A 23,601-nucleotide genomic window follows, 5' to 3' on the forward strand; every position below is an offset into this window, starting at 1 on the left:
TAGGGACAGACACTGATCTATTCTCTGCGGTGACCAGTGTCAGGACAAAAGGGAATGGCATGAAGTTGCATCAGGAGAGGTTCAGGTTGGATATTAGGAAAAGATTCTTCACCCAGAGGGTGGCTGGGCACTGGAACAGGCTCCCCAGGGAAGTGGGACAGCACCAAGCCTGAAACAGCTCAAGAAGCATTTGAACAATGCACTCAGACAAATGGTGTGACTCTTGGGGTGTCTTGTTCAAGGCTAGGAGTTGGACTTGATAATCCTTGAGGGTCCCTTCCAACTTAGTGTATTCTCTGATTCTGTGATTCTATGGTTAGAAGGAGGATCTTATGGACCAGACAGCTACAGGTGACTCCTCCTCACCCAAGAATTGGGTATATCTACTGATCTATAGGGAGTAGATATCAATATCACCTGCTCTGTCTTGTGTCAGGCAGTATCCTGAAGAGGTAGAGAGGTGTACCTGTGTCAAGGTCACAGTCAAGGCAACCTATTTACAGATTCCCTTAAGAAATCCTACAGATTTCTATGTTCAAAATGTCTATGCTTGCTTCTGTTCCTACATAGTGGCGCAACTTGAAACAGCCTCTCATTACCCCACTGTAGCAGGGGAAAGAGTCCGTTTTCTTTCCCTACCAAAGCCTAATCTTGACAGAGATGAAAATGTAGGATTGAACTATAATTTTGGACTATGAAACTGGGCTTTTTTTGAGGCGATGATATTGTGTTTGCTTATAGCAATTTGGCAAACACTTCAGATTGGACAAGGCATTTCTCTCTGAGAAATGCCTGCTGTTCCTGTGTAATAAGAACTTTAGAAGAAACTACTCACGTATTTTGCTATCCATTCTTATTTTATGGGATTTGAGCCAAACCATACTTGAAAAATACTGTGCACCGCAAGAATTTGTTCACAATCATGAATCTTTTTCTTTCCTTCTTTCCTTCTTTTCTGCAATATGCATAAAGGTGGATGTTTTTCCTTCTTTTGAGCAAGTTCTAGTCCATATTCCAGCCTGTTTTATTCTCAGTAGATAATTCCTTCAAAAGAGGAACCTATATTCCCACTCTGTCTGTGCCCTTGGGATTTATATGCCTGTCTGAGAGCCATGGGGTTTTTTTTCATTCTGACATTCACCTTCTCAGTACTCACAGCAGTCTTTCCATTCACATTCATCGCTTCAGGGAGATGAACTTATTTTATTTTTTTTTCAAAGAAAGATAGTTCTTAATAAAACTGAGGAATATCACATATGAAACATCAGGTTAAAGGAGCTTCAAGGCATGAATTATGGTAACAAATTAGGAAGGTAATAATTAAGTTAAAAGTCTTCCTTCTATTCCTACTGAAATGGGGAAACAAAGCTTTCCAACTTGATCTCCAGGCAACATATCTTCCCTACTGTTACTGTCCCTTATTACACAAAAAGAACCTTCTATTCCCCTTTGAACAATAGAATAATTGCCCAAGAAAGAGAGCCAGACTCTGCTCTTAAGGCTAGCTGTGCCCTGTAAGTGAGTGCAGAAGGAGGTGACAACAGAAACACTTGAAAGGAAAGGGAAAGTCAGTAAGTTCGTATTTACTGTTGAGAAATATTGAAAAGGGTCTTTTGTGTTGTACTACAACTCCTTGTGGCCGCTCAGGCATTGCTTTAGAGTTGAACTTCCATGGCATTGGCTTTTGAAGTGCTGCAGCAGACCCAGCAGTGACCAGCAGTGCTGCTAATCTTCTCTCCACGACCATGGAGAGAGGGTCAGCTCGGTCACTCTCAGCCATTTCCATGTTGGATAGATGTCTGTGGCTGCGGGATTTAGGGCAAAGACCACATGATGACGGGGTGTGCTCGTCACAGATGCCTCAATGACTTTGCTGAAGACGTTGAGGTCAGCGACAGGATGTTACTCAGCGAAGGCACTGCTATCGCACAGCAGCAAGGACATGATTCCGGAACAGCCACGCAAAACGAGATAAAGCAGATGAAGAGCCTTTTTTCTCTGTTTGTTTCCATTGCTGGTGTGTCATTGAAGCTGATGAGATGTCTTGCAACATTTTTTTTCCTTACTGGCTATGCAATGGTGCTTTACTGTGAGAGGATGCTAATATTTTCAGAATGGATGCAAACAAATGGGAATAACTAGGATAAAAATTTTAGGCTCAATTAGCCTAAAAGGTTCTTTCAAGTTATTTTAGCACTAAATTAGTTGATCCCAGTGTGATCTGACATGGTAATTCCCATGTTTTACCCATAGGGCCCCCTTTTGTATTTCAGTCCCATCCAAACCTCACTGCAATTTATTTAATCATTCTATTTTAATCCCATGATGTGTTCTTTTTAGTCTGCATGACTATATGATATTAAGTTCCGGTTTTTACTTCCTCCTTTCTTTCCCTCACACTTTTGGTTCACCCAGTTGCAGTGTATTGCAACTCTTACCTTCCCACACTTAACACGTTCTTGGCTCCTACCCTTTGCTGACAGATAAAAATTGAGACACGTGTTTCCTGTAGCCATGCCCATTAATGGCAAATGGCAAATAAATGTACTGGAAAAGCAAAACTTTCAGAGCTTCCCAAACACTGCTTATTATCCATCAATATTATTTCTCTCCCTTAATAGATGTGCTCTGGCCTAACACAAGTCCCTTTGGACTGCTGTCAGCAAATGTATGAGATTGACTTTTACTGGACAAAAGACAAATATTCTGAAATTCCGATATTCTGCATACAAAAGTATTTGTGGGGAGAGAATTGCATGTTTTCATGACTAATTCTGCCAAGAAGAGAATATTCACCATATGACTTTCTGTTGAGTCCCAACTAAGCTGCCCCAGAGATCTGACAATTTCAAGCATTTTCAGAGAATATGTTTTGATCAGTTTGAAGAGAATAAAAGCACCCACCAAAATTAGTATTAGTTATGAACAAGGGAGACACCTTAGAAATTTGGGTATTATCCAAGCCAGTAAACAGATTACATTGATTACACAGCTGCATTACTGTAAGCAAATAAATAAATTTCAATTTTTTCTCATTCTTATATTGAATTTTTGCATGCTGGTGGTGTTTAAATATTCAGAGGACAGAAGCAATAGTAATTTAGCTGTGTTCCCCTCTGTGCCAATACAGACAAAAGAAAGTTCCTGTTCCTGACAGGCAAAATTTCAAGCATTTGACATGAAGACATGGGAGGGTGAACATAGAATAGCATATTTCTTTTTCACTGTGGAATGTAGCAATTGTCACCTTGTATAGTGTGAAAGCAGGATAACCTTATGAGAGGAAGAAGGATAATTTTAGTCAAAATTCAAAAGACTACAACCCCCTGGAGGTGAGGTAGCTTCTCAGTTAAAGCTCTAACAAGAGCTTTAAGCTCTAATGAGAATAGAGATACTATGCCATGATTTTTTTAAGTTTACAGCAGGAATAAGAGAGAGAGAAATGCCTTTGAGGTGAGGAGCTGAATTCTAGATGCAGACTGGTGAACAGAAGTCAGCTAAGGCAACAGGATTTGTTGCTAAGGAGTTTTGATGAGGAAGTGTATAAATTTTGGATAAATAAATTAAAATAATAACTTTTATACTGTACAGCATACATGTGAATATAAAACTGCAGGTTTCATTAAATAGCCTAGAGAGCTGAGACTCAGCTCATTTCTGTTGTTTCTTTGTACTACTTCTTCCACCTCTTATATGTCCACATAATGCTTCCAAACACATTAATCAGATCATGTCAGAAAAAGTCTTCAATTGGCTGTGGTGTGAGGAGCAGGACAAATGTATTTCAGGGGGACTGCAGGTCAGCCACAATAAAACAAAAATTTGACTTGAAAAATACTCATGTCCAATGCTAATTTTATCTAGTCTTGGCAAAATCAGGTTAGAGCAGCATTTTGTTGTGCTGATAAATGTGTAGTAATGGCTGTACACCATCTTATTCAAATGAATAGTGGGTCTCTATACATTCCATACTTCAAAGATAAAAGTCTCTTCCCAAGGCAATGGAGGCCCACACCCCTTCAGCAACTCCTCAGAGCACTATTTTTAATATTTTTCTGATTAAAAAACAATAATTAAAAATTGGTTAACAATTTAGGTATTTCTGGCATTGACTACTTTTACTTAATCACATTTAAGTCCTAAGCATGGCTATGTGGGAAAGCAAGATATTCCTATCACAGCCCATTCCACAAGTCACATCCTCTTGCTCATATACAGCTCAGTGGCATTTAGAACAAGAGGGCTGGAGCATGTGAGCTGGGGAGACATCCCAGTACACAGTTTGCTCGTGTAACTCTGAGAGATGGAGTGTCCTGTGTGAAGGTCACTAGTGTGGTTATGGTTAATGACCCTACTCCATGGCAGGTCACAGAGCTTCTGAAACCTCAAAATGAACACAAAGCTAATTACTGCATCCCTCTGTTTACATACTGCATATGCCAATGAGTCCTAACTCTGGCCTTTGTGAGCCTGAGTTACTATAATTGAGGAATCTGTCTTGTGAAGAGTTTGGTTGTTTATTTTCCGTTTGTTGCTGCCAAGAGGGCTTCTCATTTCCTTTCCTTGCAAGGGTTTTGACTCTTTAACTTTAACACATTTCCAGCCTCCAATAGAAGGGCTGCTGAGACTGGGAATCCACTAGTTGCAACAGCAAGGGAAATGGCATCCTGGGGATACCCCAAGCGAGGCAGAGCACTGTCAGCACCCGGCTGCCACTGCCACTGGCAGGCAAACATGGGCACAACCTACAGAAGAGATCTGGGTGAATAGGCTTCAGAGAGAAAAACAAGAAAAAAATAGTCAAATTATTTGTGAATTGAAAACAGCTAATAGTAGAGGGTGTACTGAGTAGAAATCAAGGGCTGAAAAGGCTGGATAAAGCCATTTTTAACCTTGTATCATCTTCAAGATTTGATCATATGCAGCTTTGAAAGTTTTACTAAGTTGCTACCTGCAAATGGAGACATTAAAATCTGAAGTAATTACTACTAATGTTTCATTCCACTACAAGTTATTTTGTTTATACTACTGTGAACATTAAATTCTCATCAAACCTCCCAGTTCTGACAGACACACATGAACCACACAAGCAGATAGTACATCCATGCTGTGTGCCTCTGTATTTGTGGTATTACACATGAATTCACATCCTCTGTACATGTGCACTGCTGTGATCTCTGAATAATATGCATCTTGATGAACAGATAGATGAAAATGGTTGTGCCCTCAGATATCAAAATTAGTTTAAGCCCCATAGAGTGCTGGGCTGACACTGTCTCTGTGCTCCTTGGAAGATGTTCTTTCCTACTGCTAGCTCCTCTCCTGCCATCTTCTGCCTCTTCCTTGTCCTGGGGAGCCAGGGAGCAGTGGAGACGTGACTCAGATGCCCTAAGGTCCTTTGGAGCATGCTATAAAAAACGTGCTGGGCATGCTGATGATAAAAAGCATCAAAGCATCAACATATTAACAGGAATAGTGTCAAAGCTGAGACAGAAGTATGTGGTCAATTGTTCTTGTAAGAGAAGTGAATTAGAAAAAAGCTGATTGCATTCTTTCATTAAAATGTGAACAATGTGAGAGCTGTCCTCCTCAGATCACTAAACCAAATAAGGGATAGAAACCAGCTCTTTTTCTCTTCTGATCTTCCCTTTTGGTGCCTCCTTGTGCTCCAGAATTGGCTAGCTGACTGTATTTTAGATGCCTGAGCTTTGTAGGAAAAGCCGAAAGGAATACAAGCCCCTCAATAACCCTTCTTCTTCTCCCTTCCAAAGTATCCATCAGGTATTCATTCAGCACTAAATTTCCAGCACCTGCCTAAACTCTTCCCTCTTAAATAAAAATTTTGGATTGAAGGCTCCAGCTTCATAAAGTGAAATCCATGTCTGTGTCTATTCTGCGAAAGAAAAGAAGGCAGAGGTCTGCTCCTTGCCCACAAAGTCCAGGTCCACCTTCTGGCTTGCCACCAAACCAGCTGGGGCTGTTCCCTCCACGGCAGATATGACTGGGGAAGAGGGCAGGTCAGAGTCCTTAAACAAACCCCCAGTTATGTTATGCAGACACGCAGGAGTCTGCCCAGTCTCTGATCTTCCTCCCTGGAACAGCTCCAGATAGGAACAACTGTGGCACAACTTATTCATGGCACCTTCACCTTCAGTGACTTCCCATTGTTTCAGGGAGAGGCTCACAGGAATATATGACTGCTCTCCCTCTCAGTGCTGCAGGGCAGAGACCACGTGCAAAAGAGCAGCGTGTCTTCTCTCCTACACCTCATCCCTTCCTTCCCCTGCCAGAACATCCTCACATACCCATCTGTGTCCCCATGCTGGTCATCTCTCTCAACTCACAGCTAATGCTTCTAAAGCCCTTCCCCTAACCCCTACTGATGTAAGGAGCTCTTTCTGAGCAAATTTGCCACTGCTGGAAGATGAAATGAGGCTGTTCCAGGATGTGTGCCACAGGGGGATACTGTGACAACTTCTTTCTGCTAATGCTTCAGCATTAAGCTGTTTTCTCACTTTTGGGCAATATTGCTACAAAGTGAATGTGAAGGGACCTGGCTGATAGGAAGAGGGCCCACCTGGGTCTCACCACCTGGAGACCTAAACCCTCACTATTTTGACCTGAGTGTCCTGGAAAGAGGAACAAATGCAAGAGAGAAATTTGATAGAGCATCTATCAAATTTAGTCCAAGAATGCAAAACATTTGGGGTATGTGAGCTACAGAGTAAATCTGGCTGTGGATGTTTCAAGTCTAATGGCGACATGTCCAGCACTGTTTAATCAGCTAAATCCTGGGCTATGGAACACTTCCATGTATAGCAATGCTGTTATAACACTGCAATCACGGGCAGCATGGCACTCATTCATTATTGTGTTACAGCTGCCCTTATTTTAAAGGGCCTGATCCAAGACCCACTGAAATCCCATTGACTTCAGAGTGCTGTGGATCTAACCATAGTGCAGGGATTTTCAGCATTCCTTTGTAACAAAGTGAAAACAAAGGAGGACTTTTTTGGCTGATGTTTCTCCTCATCTCTCTGGATATTTGCCTGTTCTTCCCCACCCAGGCAGCTCTGTTTGTTTTTCCCCACCCAGGTCTCTGCATCCCCAGTCTCATTGTCTCTCCCTTGCTCACTCTCCCTGCCAGCTCTGACACCTGATGTAGCCCTTGGTCTACTTAGGCTGCCACCTCCCAGCTCTCTTTCACCTTCAGAACTTTGAAAAGGCTATGAAGTTAAGTATGGAGTTAAGCACTTGCTGCCATAACCTTGTGTTATAAAGGGGAGCTTCAGAACATTCCCAATGAGATAATAACATCCAATGTTATTCTCAGGGATCGTAAAGATTGGGAGAGAGGTTGTGGGAACCTCTGTGGAAGATTTTTAAGGAGGTTAGACAAACAATCATCAGAGCCAGTTTAAGTGTAGTCGTTCAGATTCATAGATTAGTAAGGGACTAGATAATTCTATGATAAGTATTTATAAAATGGCTACAAAATTTCCACAAAACTTTTTGTCACATGTTGCCTTCTGCAAAACTCCCTCCAAAAGACAGCATACTGCACGTTTACAGAGCACAAATCCAAGTATCTCTGTTCACTGACATCAGTATAAGGCCTCCTGCTGTCATTTACCAAGCTCAGACTTTTATTTGGGCCTGAGTCAAAGAACTGAAATCAACTCTTCATTCTTTTAGTCCTGTTTAGTCATTTGCATTGTGGAGATATCTGTTCATGATTCTCTTTGCATTCACCAGCTTTGAATAATTATTACAGGAAAAGTACAGGGCTGGATTTTCTTGCTGACTTACCAGAGATATAAGGTAGCAACTCTCTGCCGATGAAAAGGTGTCTATTTTAAGAGCAGATGCAGATATGGTCCATGAAGGGCATATTACTGCATGATTAGGCCTGGGGAAAAAAAAAATAAAATAAGGACAGATGCAAACAAATATTATTTTCAACATTTTTTGTTGAAACAATCTTGACAAAAAATTATTGGACAAAAACCCCAACATTCTTCATTTAAAAATGTGGTGGCTGTGCAAGATTCAGAAAAAGCAGTTTCTAAATTTTCTGTTTTCAGTTCCTTGGAATTCAAAATGGTAGCGAAAGAATAAACTGGTATTCCATGAGTGAAATGTATACGGCTGACATTAAGGTCAGAATTTGACAATTAACTGTGGGGATTTTCTATTGTTGTTTTGTTTTACAAGCAAAATGACCCAGTAATGAAATTTCTCAATTCTAACATAATCCACCCCAATATCTACAGCAAACAGTAGCCCCAGTGTAAAGATTTACAGCTACAGTTATGTCTCTGCTTTGTTCTTCAGCATGTATTTACTTCTGCCCATTTGCTTTCTGAAATTCTCTCTCATTTGTCATCTGAAGAACTCCATTTAAAAGGAAAACAGGCTTCAGACATGAAACACAGCTACATTCCTGAAACATGAGATGAACAACCTTTAATTCATGCAACCTTTCATTTACAGTAATGTTTAATGGATGGGCTAGTTTCATTATGGACAATGCCTCTCCCTGTCGTTAGCCTGCAGAAAGATCTAAAACTCTTAAGCATTTAAAGGAGCTCCATTTCAGGCTCTGTATTCTCTCCTGCCCTCCCTCCCCCACTCCCCATCACCCCTTGTGACTGCCCTTTTTCTAAGTGCATAATCTAAATGCTGCACTCTGCAAATTGCACTTATTGCTGGCTTCGAGCTTCGAAGAACCCTTCTGAACACTTTTTATACAAACCCTAACAAGGTCAAAGTTGGAAAAATCTCAGCTGGTGGACTTGGATCCCATGAGCTAGTGACCATTTATAATTAATATTAATGAATGGCAGATGACAGATGTTTATTGCCTAAGCAGAAATGTGCATTGCTAAACCAGAAGGATTTAGTTTAAATCCAGAGGAACTGACTTTATTTCTTGTATGGATGTGGGGTGGTGGTGGGGAATGCCAGTGGGTGATCCAGCCCCTACTACCTTTAAGCATGAGCATGCAAACAATAATTCTGTAGAAAAGGATTCTGAGCTCTCTAGTTGAAGTACAACATTTGGTTCTTCAAAAGATTAATTGAAATAAGGAGGACTCTCTGCATACTTCAGCAACTCTGATTTGCTGCAGTAGTGGGTTTTATCCACAGAGTCTAAAGAACAAAAATTAAGGAACTCTTATCTCTGTTCTAAACTTGTGGAACCTACGGAAGTAATATAAAGATGGTATTATAAAGAAAAAAGTATTTGTCACTGAGACAAAGGATTGCACTCCTGGACACAGATTATTTTTTGTTGCTGGATTTTTTTCCACAATGTTCTTAAGTTAAACTTAAGCTTTGATGCATAAATCTCTCAAGTTTAAATGTGACACAATGGAAGACGTAATATGGAGATGGAGGAGTCTTGTCTCTGCAAATACCTGTGAATACTTAAGGCTGACGGAATCTCTGGTTTCTATCTGAAAGAAACTCTTTCACAGCACATAAATTAACTTCCTGGACACACAGGCATCTTGGGTAACATTTTCAGAAGTACAACAACAATTTAAAGTAACTTCTTAGAGATTCTTGATTGAGAAGTAAGTGTCTATTTGTCCTGAATCCCTTGGACAGGAAGCTCCTTAGTACCTTGCAGTATGTGTGCACCAACTATTTGCTGTTTTCTTGCCCCCGAGATTTCTACACTTTTGTATTACACTGTTTATGAGTATGCCATTCCAGACCCTTGCAAAATATTATTTGGTTTAGTGACTACAAGGCTGGTCTCAGGTCTTATAAAAGAGTGCCAAAGGAGTTTCTAACAAAAGCAGGTGGTGCTCAAACCTGTAGAAACAGTGAGCAATTTCTGCTTTTAGCTAAAGCAGAAGTTCTTTAGAAGTTCTTTAGAAGGAGCAGGCAAGAAAATTATTAGTTACTTAGTTAGGGAAGCATGAACATAATTGATGACTATTCTACAGTGGGCTTCCTCACCTGGAGGCAGGAGGCAGCTGGAGAGAGAAGCTGCTGATCACCATAGTCTCAATTTTTCCCAGAGAGGCTAGAGAGGATCCTGACTGTTTACAATACATCATTGTACTGAAAATATCACTTTTGCATCAGATCCTTAAAACCTTTCTTGCATTCCAACAGTTCATCTCCTGCAACCAGCCCTGCTGTATGGGCTGCACACACCACAGGAACATCTAGGGGTGCTACCCTTTACTAGCACTGCTGTAGCACTATTAAGGCACCAACCAAGTAAAAAATTAAACATGTAAGTTGTGCTGAATGGCCACTGTGCACTGCTGGCAGGATCTGTGTGAGACAGGACAAAGGGCAGGTCTCCTGGTGGAGGTGGATCAGGGCTTGCAGACCTCCCTTAGCACTTGTGGGTGCTCTGATATAGAGGCTGCATTCTCATCTCAGTGGAGGCTGCATCTCTCCTTTGGACCACGTGGCCTTGCCTACATCCATCTCACGAGCATGGCAGTCAGTTTGTGAAGTATCCTAAGTGGGCTCCAGTGATGCACTGTCACATGGCAAAATCATTCTTCACATTCCACTCCCTGCTACTCATAAAGCTGGCTGCTCACTTCAGTGTGTGCAAAGCTGTGTTACTGCAAAAAGCTCTAAATGCACAGCTCATCCTCAGAGGAATTTAAAAAGAATAAACTTATCACATTCTTGGGGAAGAAAAAAAAATAAGAGGAGGCAAGACAGCCTGGATAAAATTCACATGGACAATTTCTATCTGTGATTCATGTTAAATTGAAGACTTACGGGCAATGTTAAAATATTTGCATTGTAGTTCCTTTCATGCATATCCACCATGACTCCTACTTGGAAATATTTTTTTTTAATATTTTATAGGCGTTGATTTCCCAAAGAAATAGAAAATACCAGATTACCAAAGTCATCACATTTCCCAGAAACTTGCTGATTTCAGTGAAGTCCCAGTTGAAAGTAGGCAGGGTTTTGAAACAATCTTGCCTTAGTGTTAGTTTTCTGATTAGTATTCTTCCAGCTTGCCCATTGGGTTGGCCTCTGGCAACCCACCCAGCAGGCTGACAAAACCCAACAGCCTGAAAACCTGAGATCCCTTTGGCAACTTGGTCCAATATTCCCAAGTGTCCTTGGGCTAAATTCTCAATTCTTTTGGCATATAAATTCCCTGAGCCTTTTTCAAAGGCAGTCCAAGAGTCTTGGTGATCCCAATGTCCTTTTCCATAAGCTTCTTTCCAGCTGGTAAACTGCCAAGTATTCTCTCAATAGGTAAGAAAAATCCATCAGAAACTAAAGATGGCCAAAGTTAAATCTCATGTCACCCTTTTAGAGAGGGAACTTGTGGAGTCTCTGATCCATATGAAATTTAGAAGCCTGACCTGTCATTCTAATCAATGTGAAAATGTATTTGGAAATATTGGCACTACTTGGAAAGGGGAGGGTCAATGCTTTGGCCAGCAGAAATAGTACACACATACTGGAGACACAAAACAGAAAGAGACAGTCAATTTTCAACACCTTGATTTGACAAGTATCCTTGAAAGCAAATTCTCCCTTCAATTACACCAAACACTAACCTTGGTGACCTTTGTGTGTTTGAGCAAGTGCAACACAGAGGTCAGAATCAGGCTTCTGGTGAATTTAGCCTGCTTCTGTGCTGGTGGTTTTGCTGAGAGGATCCATCAGAAGCTGCTGTCCCCCTGTAAGCTACCTGCTGCTGACAGGTTGATCCAGCTCTCCAGCTGGCCTGGGGTGCACAGGGACTCCTGTCTACCTGTCAGCACAGGTGTCACCCCAGGCAGAAATGCAAACAAACGATGCTCAGAGTGGAGGGGACAAGTGAACCGTGCCAAGAGGGGCCAGAGGTGCATCCTGTTGACTCCTCATCTTCCTTTACCTTCCTGGCATATCAGAAAACTTAAGAAGATGTAAGGAGGGAACTCCAGGGGGAGGGTATATGTGCACCTACACCAAATGAAATGGTGGAAGATGTCCAGGCTTCCTGGTCCTGGTGTGTAGTACCAGGGCAGGAACTGCTGCCTGCTCCAAGTGTTGGAGTTAGCACTTGCAAAATGCCTCCAAAATCTGCATTCAATCACCAGTATGGCCCAGCTCTGAGCAACGGAAAAAGGCATTCCTCAGGATGTACCCAGACTCTGGGATCATACAAGTATCATCTGAATTATCAGGTTCCATTGAGACAATCAGTTTAAGTAAAGCCAAGGAAAACACCTTTTCTCACATCCCTCCCTTCAGAGCACACCAAGCACAAATTTGAGTACTCAAGTTTCTCTGGGGGTTTTCTCCATTTTACTATTGTAATAGAAAGAGTTTAAATGCCTGCTGAGGCACTAGCATCTGTCTCTTATCATGTATAACTTTTCTTGATTATTTCTAGAGCAGCAGACTAAACATGCAGCTCTGACATAATGCAGCATCACATTTTTATTTCTGGTTTGTTCTAAAGCCTGCACCAGCTGAAATAAGTCTCTAAAAAGTACTATATTTATGACCTCAATCCAAGCTAATGGGAGGGCTCAGATTATTGGTGACTAAAAGGAAAACAAGCTATTAGAGATTTCTCCCAATACTATGATGCTCTAAAAACAGGGTAAGGGCATTTGGTACCAACCACTATTATCCCCTATCTTTCTACTGGTTCCTGACTCTCCTAGTCTTAAAAGAGGCCTATCAAGTGGATTTGGACACTTTGGACCTTTTTGCCTCTTTAAAACCCAATCCCAATCAGAAGTCACCATTAAAAGTCTCAAAGGAAGAAAATGCCAGTTTCCTAAATACCAGCATGGTCCATGACACTTCCAGTCCTAAAGAATGGAGAGTGATTTTCTGGTCTGCTAAACTGCCATTACTATCCTGTCTTTGGAAACTGTGTTCAGACTTTATAAGCTGCGGTTTCTTATAAGATGAAAACCGTAATGTAATTACAAAATTGGTGTTAGCACATTAGTCCTGATTAAAACAAGGCTGCTAACAAATTCTCTTAGTCCCAACAGACAAGAATGAAGGGAATAAATCCCCACAAGTACTTGTTAGAAGAGGCAGCAGTAAATGTCTCCACAAACAGCAAACAGAACTCATTATAGGAATCCTCCTCTGGCTGCTTCTTTGACTGGAGGATATTCTGTTTTCAGGCAATATTTTTCTATGGCACAGGAAAGGCACATCCAACCAGTTTCTATTGCAAGAGGTCATCACAAGCCAGGGACTTTCCATAAGCCTTGCTTATGAGCTCATGAGTGTAGAAGTGTCATTTCCCAGCCATCCACTGAAGATATTATTTCTCCTGACTTCCCATACACCTATCAGGATACAACTTTTTCCTTATCCCCTGCAGCAGTGAAAAGCCCAACATCTCCTGTCTTGGTCTAACTAATTTGGTCAGCCTCCTCCCATTCCTCTCTGCCTGCTTTTTGCAAACGACTGTGGTGCAGGCCTGAGCTATTTCTGTATTTGGAAACAACATTCTCATTCCTGTTAATGTGTCTCTTTCAGCACTGTTCTTGCAAGGACAAGCTAACACACACAATGTAAATAAGAACATTTTTCAAGTGAATGCAATCTAGTAGTCCAGATCCTATTTTCAGGGGCAAATGAAACTTGAGAACCCTCATACAAAGACATCTGAAATCTGCATCTAGAGGAATATTTCCACTCTTAAGAAGAGATAGGGCACTTAAGTACAAGTTAGTCACCAAGTCCCATACTACAGTTGTTCAAACATAATTATCAATAGCTTCTGAGGTACAGTATCATCACAAAATCACAGGATGGTTTGGATTAGAATGGGTCTTAAAGATCATCTAATTCCACCCCCCTGCCATGGGCAGGGGCACCTTCCCCTAGACCACATTTTTTGAAGCTCTATCCAATCTGGTCTTGAACAGACCAGCTGTGGGGCAGCCACAGCTTCTCTGGGCAACTGCTTCTAGAATTTCTTCCTAAAATCTAATCTAAACCTACTGTCTTTCATTTTAAAGACATTCTTCCTTATCCTGTCACTACCTTTCTTTGTCAAAAGCCCCTTTTCTTTTTTCTTGTAGGCTCCCTTTAGGTACTGTAAGCCCACAATTAGGTCACACCAAAGCCTTCTCTTTTCCAGGCTGAACAATCAAAATTCTCTCAGTCTTTCCTCATAGGAGAGGGGGTCCATCCCTCTAATCATCCTGGTGTCCCTCCACTGGACTTGCTCCAAAAAAGTCAGTGTCCTTCCTGTGTCTGGGAACCCAGAGCTGGATGCAGTGTTCCAGGTGGGATCTTACAAGAGGGGAGGGTAAGAATTCCCTCCCTTGCCCTGCTGGCCACATTGCTTTGGATGCAACCCAGGACACCTTTGGCTTTCTGAGCTGCAGGAACACATTGCTGGGTCATGTCCAGCCTCATCCATCAGCACCCCCAAGTCCTTCTCACAGGGCTGCTCTCCCTCTGTTCATCCCCCAGCCTGTACTGCCACTGCGAGGTGTCCTGACCCAGGTACAGCACCTTGTACTTGGTCTTGTTAAACCTCATGATATTCCCATGGACCCACTTTTTGAGCTTGTCCAGGTATCTTGGATTATCTAAAATCACCACATAGAACTATGGATATGACATGTGCCTTGAGATGTGTATCCATCTGGACTGGTATGGAAACCAGGCAGACTATCTTCATGCATCTCAGCAGCAGGAGAACAGAGGTTTGGCCTGGCTCCTTGAATGTCTCTGGACCTTAGCTCTGTTAAAATTTTTGCCTGTATTCCCTTCAGCATTTGGAACATCTTCAGTCAGCAGTAAGGCAGGCCATGAAATGCACTAAGTCATGTAGCAATTAGATTGTCCAGAAGTTGTTGACCCTCACACTCTGGTTACCTGGAAATCTAGTGATTATAAAACGGCCATGATAGCTAATGGGAAGGAGGGAGAAAAAAAAAAACTACAAAAAAAAAAAAAACAAAAAAAACAAAAAAACACTGAAAGACTGCTGTGAAAAAAGTCATGCAGTTATGCTGTTTAAACTTCAAAAAGACATACCAGATGAATCAGCCACTTGTGGCTTGGGAATGAAAGGAGAAAGTCCATTGCATCACTGGGCAGCCAGGGGTTTGGAGGATTGTTATCTTGGCAAGTAGTGTGAGTACATGCTACAGGCTATGTTCCAGAAAAAAAATGTGTCACTTTTCTTGAAAATGAGAATGATCTGCTCATTTGCATAATATGGCATGACTGTACTGTTGACAGAGCTAGAGTAAGGGAGTTCAGAGCCTGGGGCATTCTCCTCTTTCTGGTTTCTTTGCTCAGCATGGTTTGTTTGCGTCATACTGTTGCAGTCCAGGCCACATCATGAGGAAAGTGTGACAGACTTTTAGTGTAAGAGGACTAAAAATGCGTCTGAGAAGGGTGTGGACAGGTGGGAAGGAGAGGAACACAGTGTGATGGCACTCAACCTTCAGGTTTGGTCCCTGTACCTCATGGGGTACAGAGGGATTGGGGCACTGGTACTGCAGCACCAGTGCTGACAGGGCTCCAGCAGCCAGGAAAGTGCCAAGAGGTCAGACAAGGCTCTGAGGGGTGTGAAAGAACACTGTGGCAGGTTACAGCAGTGGCTTGTGGTCTTTCATTGCAGCCCATTGCAGTGTAGTGGGGAGGTCCGTGGTGACAGTAGAAGCAGCAGGACCCTTCCAGAGAGGGGCTGTGACATCAGTGCCTGCCATCCCGGCAGGAGCAGCTCCATGACTCCTCTGCTCCTTTTGGTTTCCCAGGGTAAATGTCTTCATGGGAGTGATGAAAGAAATGCAGTCATCACAAACCTCTGATGCCAGATTCTCATCCCTCTGGGATTTCCATGAGGCCTACCCTGCAATACTTCACCCCCCATCAAAGTGAAGCAGTTTGCACAATCAGATTTTTGTCTTCCTATGGTGTTTTGGCATTTCAGCACCCAAGTCCCCTCTAAAAATTACAGCTGAATATAATAGATGAGACTAAGGGACAATGCTTAAAGCATAAGAAATCTGTCACCTGTGGTAGTTAGTCCATGTCAGCCACGATTTTCTCAGTAACTGTAACATAATGATTTTGAGTACCAAGCCTCCCAAGTAATGGCCAATGCTTCCTCCTGCTAATCCATAAAACACAGCAATAGATCTAGTGGAAATACCACATCTGATGAGATAATGCAAAGGCTTCTCTGAAATACCCTGGCTTGTTTAAATAGATGTATTCAGACATGGATTGCATAAATACAGACAAAGGAGTTTCTTTGACCCTGGGGCTATAAAATATTTTAACAAGAACTCATCACCTTGCATCTGATGAGACATGCAACGATATTGCTATCCAAACTAATTTCATGTCTGCATTTAATTTGAACTATTGCACTTCTCAAAATTATAACAAGTCTCTAGATTTTCATCAGTATAGAAATTTGCTATTATTAGAAGCAGCAAGGTATCTCCTGTGTACCAGAGAACTCACAGTGCCTGCAGATCAATTTTTCCAGTACAGTTGTCTGTACAAAGACTTAGTTCCAACATAAAAGCTACTTTAAAACCAATTAATTACTTTATTGCAATATATCTTGCAAGTACTACACATTCATAACACAATAGTTGCAGTACATAATATCAGAGATGTATTAGACTCTCAGGAATACTTTTCTGATATTATATATATTCTTTTCATAAGCAAAGCACTCTATTGTAAAATGTTTTATGTCCTGTCTAAATATGCTTAGCCTATTTTTTTTATTATTATTATTTGGAATGGTGGTATGAATCTATAAGAAGAAATAAACGTTAGTAACGTTAGTGTATCGCAGTAAGAAATCCGTGACCCATCGGGAATGTTCACCGCAGGCAAAATAAAGCAAAGACAGACGGTATAGCGGCAGGAAGGGCACGGGCGGGAACTTTAGGACACGACCGGAGAAGGGAAAGGAGAAGGGAAGGGAGAAGGGAGAAGGGAAGGGAGAAGTGAAGGGAGAAGGAACCTGCGGCTGCGGGAGCAGCGGAGCCGCGGCGCCCCCGCGCGGGCAGCACCGGCACTGCAGCTCGGCCCGGGGACAGGCAGCGACCGACGGACAGACACACAGCCACAGTGCAACAAAATGCTACAGGCTTCGGCCCGGGGGAACTTTCTAACAAGAACATTCTTCATAAATTAAATTGAAATTCCAGAGAATGTATTCCTCCAGGTCATGCTATTGCGTCGTTTACTTCTTCGCTGAGTTCGAGTGCAAATAATGGCCTTGCCTTGTCATCCTCTTCATAGGCAAAGTAGGTCATAGAAATACAGAATGGTTTGGGTTGGAAGGGGCCTTAAACCCTTGAACTCAGCACCTCTGCCGTGAGCAGCCACCTTCCACAAGACCAGGTTGTTCCAAGCCCCTTCCATACTGGCCAAAAACACCTCCAGGGATGGGCTATCCAAAGCTTCTCTGGACAACTCGTTTCAGTGTCTTGCCAACCTCACAATAAAGAATCTCCTCCTAATATCTAATATCAATCTCTCCTTTTTTAGCTTAAAACCTCTCCTTCTTGTCCTATCACTATCTGTTCATATAAAGAATCATTCTTTGTCTTTTTTTACAAGCTCTCTTTAAGAACTGAAAGGCCATCTCTTATTCAGAGACGAAGTTGTAAACATAATGGCCCATGCCATTTTTGCACTTTTCATTTCACAGATAGCCAAATTCCCAAATTTCCAATGAATTTCCACAACATTTGGCACCCAGTTCAATGTGCTGCTATGAAGTCCATTTCAGCAAGTAGAAGAAAAGGAAAAATATTCAGGACTAAATCTCTGGGAAGAAGAGAGAAGGGATATGAGCAGGAGGGTGATGACACAAGAATGGGGCCCCAGCTATATCCCAATGCTAGCAGAGAACTGGTGGTAGAATCTTTTCTTGGGTCTAAACTGAAACGTGGACTGAGTAGGAGTAACATTACACTGTCATATAAAAATTCCCATTTCAAAAAATAATTGTGAAAGGAACTAAACCAGCAAAGATGATCCTTCTATGCCACAGTGCTTTGCCATAAAAGTGTAGGTCTAGAGGGCAGATCTTTGCACAAATTGCAGCAGAATGGAGGTGGCAACATTAAATCATGTACAAACTGCACAGAGGACTCCAAACTAGCTGTCCTCTGAGTAGAAGAGAATTAGGACTCGGTTTTAAGTATTTTCCAGAGATCAGTTTTCCTTGTCATTTGTAAAGATACCAGTCTGATTAAAACAGAAACAGTAAAGCCATGCCTAGATTAGTCCCTAGCTACACAAAGATATCTTTTTCTTAGCATATCCACACACATATAAATACATGTATCCTGGTCCATGACTGAATGGGAACCCATTACATGTTATTCCAACAAACTTAAAGAACTGTGGCTGGGAAGTCACAGCTGAATGATTTTGGCTAATCACCAAGTGAGTAATGTCAAACACTGAACGTCTGGACAGTTTCCATTCAAATAACATTTCATCTTGGGCCAACAGTATTTACAAACCACTGGAATGAAATCCCATACTGTCATTTATCCATTAGTAAGAGACAGCATTACAGCTGGGTAAGATGCAGCCTTATTTCTGCATGGGGGTCTCTCAGTTCTCCCAGTGGTGGTAGCTGTTCCTGAGCCTCTCACACCAGTTCTGCAGGTCTCCCCTGCTCACCTCTGCACATCTTAGATGGCATTTACAAATTCAGAGAGGAATTCTGCAGGTATGTGGGTGTATATTCAGGTAATCTCTGACTAGTTCCCTGAAATTTAAGGTGTCATTTTGCATTTAAAGTTTTACTGTTTTAAAAACAAATTATAAAGGCAGGTATTGGTCCTTGATTGACTTGATGTGTGTATTTAAAACGTCCCTTGCTCTCAGGCAGTGGTGGTAAAGAATAGAGAAACTGTAAAACATTCCCATAGAGCTACACAAGAAAAAGATACAGCATATTCTCAGATCTTGGTCTTGCTCCTTGCTTTCTGCATTCTCTTCACCTCTTCTGAATCACTCTCCCTTTATCTGACCTGCATCCTGCATATCCTTGGATAGTTATCTATTCTCAGACAAAGTCGATTCCCCTGCACCTACTCCCTCATTGTGACATACTCCCACAGAGCTCAGTGAGGCATCAAAAACCTCTATCTTTGGTTTTGAGACAGGAATGGGCAAAATTGACAAAAAATTTAACAGCCCCAACAGCAAGAGCAACTGCCAGGTTTGTGTAACTCCCTCTAGACCAGTGCAGGAAAGCCTGTATTATCTCTGTTAAAATTTAAAAACAAAAGATGTTCTCTCTGTAACAAAGAAGGATAGATTACTTTTACTAATATCATTATTGGGATATCATAAAGAGAGTTTAGCCAGATGTTTTTCAATTCTTATCCAGATCTTTCTCCATGTAAGAAGGCATACAGGTCAGTATGGCATTCTATCAGGAAAGTCTCCAGAGAGGTTGCCCTTGAAGATGCTATTAGGACTTATCTAACTACAGGTGAATTTCAGCTCCACAGCTCAGTAGTTCTACATAGACAAAAAATCTAATCTGTTTTAGGTTTATGTGTACTTACAAGTTCAAGCCAATGTCAATCCTGCACTGGTTTGTAAAGCTAATAGAAGAAATAGAATCACAGAAATGTTTTGGTTGGAAGGGATCTTTGAAGATCATCTGTGCCATGGGTATCAACATCTTTCACTAGATCAGGTTGCTCAGAACCTCATACAGCCTGACCTTGAAAAATTCCAGGTGATGATATCCACAGCTTCTGTGGGCAGCCTGTTCCAGTGCACCACACTAAGCAAAAATAATTTCTTCCTCATGTGCAAGCATAAATGCACTCTATTATATCATCTCCACAGCCAATATACAAAGTTTTAATGCTCCTAATGGGATAGCATGCTTTGCTGGAGAGGTCTGCAGCAGCAACAAATTCCCCAACATCTTACTTTATTTAAAGCAATAAAGTAGTTGAACATTGAATTTTGTGAAAATGGTCTAGAGTTTGATTTGAGACACATTTTAGTCTGAAGACTATCACATACATGTGCTGGAGCAGACACTTTGCCATGGGATTCATGTTGCAATGCCAAGAAACCCCTGGGATGTGGGAGTGGTGATCAGACATTCCCAAATACTAATACTAGTGTCCAGCTCCTAATGGGAGGTGCTAATCCAGGACTGGTTTCACAGGTTATGGCAAAGTGAGGAACTCAGAAATTGCAATAGTCTGAGCAAATCTTCTAATGTGCCATCATTTTTTTTCAGGGAAAAAAAATAGGGAGGAGAAAAGGAAAAAATCCAACAAAGACGAAAGCAAGGAGACAAGACAGGAAAGCAAAGGGCGAGCAGCCCGAAGACAAAACCGAGAACAGAGGGAAAACAACAACAAAACGCAGCCGAAGAAAAGGAAAGCCCCCAACAAAGAACAGGACCTGGCACCTGTTGACACTGCACATTAATGGCCCTCCATGATTGTTTAAGTCTTATGATGCTGCTATCTCTACCAGATCGCCCTGACAGGTGTTCCAACCATTCAGGCTGCAAATGGACAATGCTACCAGTTATTATTAAACTTTAAACAACATTCCAAATACTTCCTATATTCTCCAAGCAACCATAGTTTATTAAAGAGATTGACATGAGCCAAGGAAAAAAAATCTAAAGATGGGATACTTTAAAACTGTTATATTATATGCTTCCATGCATCTGTAAAAGGCAATTAAGAAATTTTGTATATATTAATAATAGGGTATAAAATATAGCAATATAATAATGAATGACATTCAGATGAACAATGTTCTTTTTCTTTGTAAAATATTTTTCAAGTTATTGTTTAAGTATGAGGCAAGAGATATGTCTAAATCAAAGACGAAAATCGTATCCCTTCATATATTGTACATAATTAAGAGAAGGAGGAAAACATTTCTGAAGAGCCAGTAGGAGCCCAAGGTTTTACAACCTCTGGTGGAGCAGGATGGGATTGCCCTGTGTTTTCCCAGTCCATGCTCCAGACATGGGTGAGAAATATCAGGAGAAAGCCAGCAGGGCTTCAGCTGCTGAGGGATAAGAAGCAGAAGCATCTGCAGCTTTGAAGACTGAATCCCTGAGGCAGAAGGAAACTGAGCTGAGCTTGAATAATGCTCTTATCTGTGGACAACACAATGTTTTCTGGTCTAAACAGTGGTACTGTGTGCTGGTTTATGCTTTTTATACCTATGTGTAACTTAAATCTACATTTCAAATCTTCTGGTGAATGACAAATCGTATTTGTAGGAGACAACGTTGAGTTAATAAAAACCAGAAAAATAGATCATGTAAGTATGTGTTTTTCACAGTGATGGTGTCACTTCTTCTGTTGGGGAAGGGAATAATTTCATAGCTTCACAGACAGAAGAGGACATAACTCACACCCAAATTGTGCATCTAGCAAAAGAATATCCATGAACACAAATCTACAAACGTATACAACTTACAAATTTCTGTCCAATTTTACGTAAATTCCTATTCTGTTTCTTCTCTCTGACCCAGCAGAAGTGAAAATTTCCACTGCTCAGAGGACAAACCAAGTCCTGTGGTACCATTCTGGGTATGTAGAGGCCAGAGTGGCCTATCAGTGAAACACAGGTTATGCCACACACTGAGCTGCTTCTCAGAAAAGGACTTACCATTTACAGAAACATGTTGAGGAACCAGCATACCTCACAATATGTGTTCTGCTGCCATGTTTTGCCCAATGACAGCTGTCATGGGGGTAGCAGCCCACTCACTGTGGAGTGTGGACTAGAACAGGTGGCAGGAGTCAGTTCCCCTCCCTGTTCACTATTTTTGTTTCTCACAGTGAGTTTGACCTTTAAAAAGACCCTGTCCAACACTGAAGCCTGTCTCTCAGGCTGAGAACACCTGAGTGACAGGCCTCAGTGACTTTCCAAGGAATATCCTAATCACCCAGACAGCAATGTAGGATGGTCTCCTACAGTTTGCTTTGTAAGAGCTTTGTCTCTAATGATACATGTAGATGCAGTAGCCTAACCACATGGTGTTTAAGGCTTCCACAGTTTGCCTCCTACATTCACAAGAACTAATTAAAACTTTCTGTAACCACTCCCTGATTTTTTGCATTTATTATATTTTTGCTGTTGAGAAGACCAAAAGGCTGAATTTTACAGAAATGAGCATGCAATTCTCCTCACACCAATGGAGTCTGAATTAGTGAGAGAGCAAAGCAGGGTGTGCTGATTGCCTATGAGGAGCACCTAGCAGAGGGAGACTGGAGCAGGGGTGACTATTTGTGAGGTCCCAGCTTCATTGCATAACTTGCTTGCACCCTCCTCCAGAGTGGTCTGGTCTCAGTCTCCCACTACTGATCCAAGCAACAGCAGTCAAATCCCTCCACCAACATCCTCCCTCCTTGTTGGCAGCAGCAGCCGAGGAGGAGCTGGGCTTAGAGTAATGGAGGGTGCAGAACCTGTGTGCAGCACTGAGGCTCTGGGTGATGCTGATGTAGAAAGAGGAAAGGAGAAATCCTCATGCTGCCAGACTCAGAAGCTGGCACCAGAGGAGGTGCAAGTAGCAGTTCTAGGCTGAAAGGTGTTGGTATCACAACAGAAAGGGGAACCCAGTGCTTCAAACCCTGTGCTACAGCTGCAGCCATCCATCTGTCTGCAGTGCTGGTGGGCAAACAAGGATTTTCAGCTCTTCAGAAAGAATTTAGTGTTCAATTTACTTCCTCCAAAGATAGGTTTTTGGCCAGATGAAGCATCCCTACTTGGATTCAGCAAACTAGGTCAGCAGCTGGACCACATGAATACTTGTACTCACGGAAGAATTGTTGGCAACTCTTAAAAATAACCAGTAGGATTGTGTATTTTGCCTGCCTTGATTAAATATAGGAGATAAATGGCTAGGGGGTTTGGTATGGAAGAATAGCTTTTGATAGAAGCACAAACAAAATCTATAAAAATGTACCAGAGTGTTCAGAGAGGAATTTTTTAAAAAGAAAAAAGCAAAACTAGATACTACACTCAGAATGTCCCTGATCTTAGTTATTCTCTACTACAACACTTGGAGGAGTCAAAGGAATGCCATTTATCTGGCAAAGATAAACAGGAGACTGGAAATCAGTATCAAGTAGGTCAAGAATTACAGACTGAGGGAAAAGAAAGATGGAGAAAGGAAAAGAATGTAATTTAGGATACAAATGTGAGCTCTGTTATACACAGTCACAAAAACTTTTATTGCAAATTCCCTGCATATGCAAGAGGCAGTGACAAGTCTGTCTTACCAAGAGCAGAACTTGGAATGCAAGGAATAAAAATGTAAACAGAATTTGGCCCATGTCAGTAATTTATAGCTTTAGTACCTGAAAAAACATACTACCTCTTTCCTGGAAATGAACAAGAAAGTTGCTGTCATGATGCTTCCTCCCACACAGAAAAATGTTTGATAGTACTGCCTTTAGCCAGGGTGAAGCACTAAGAAATATATCCAAGTCATCTGGGCAACTAAAATTTTCTCAAGTCCTGGCACAGAACATAGACCACCCTGCTGGCAGGTGATCTACTCAATTGGGACTCCCAAGAAACTGAAGAATATGGACCTTTGTAGGCCAAGTATATTGCAATAAGACC

At 41.7% G+C, this 23,601-nt stretch overlaps 1 protein-coding gene across 1 annotated transcript in view; it reads left to right on the forward strand.

The window, feature by feature from the left end:
* The window catches only part of RSPO3 (R-spondin 3), a 58,192-nt gene extending 37,561 nt beyond the window's left edge, over positions 1–20,631 (forward strand). The window contains exon 6 of the mRNA XM_079298176.1: positions 20,240–20,631. Coding sequence (XP_079154302.1) covers positions 20,240–20,433 — 194 coding nt within the window. The 3' untranslated portion in view covers positions 20,434–20,631. The remainder of the gene's footprint in view (positions 1–20,239) is intronic.
* Positions 20,632–23,601: the final 2,970 nt, after the last annotated feature.

This window comes from Erithacus rubecula (genome assembly GCF_903797595.1).
Source record: "Erithacus rubecula genome assembly, chromosome: 2".
NCBI lineage: Eukaryota > Metazoa > Chordata > Aves > Passeriformes > Muscicapidae > Erithacus > Erithacus rubecula.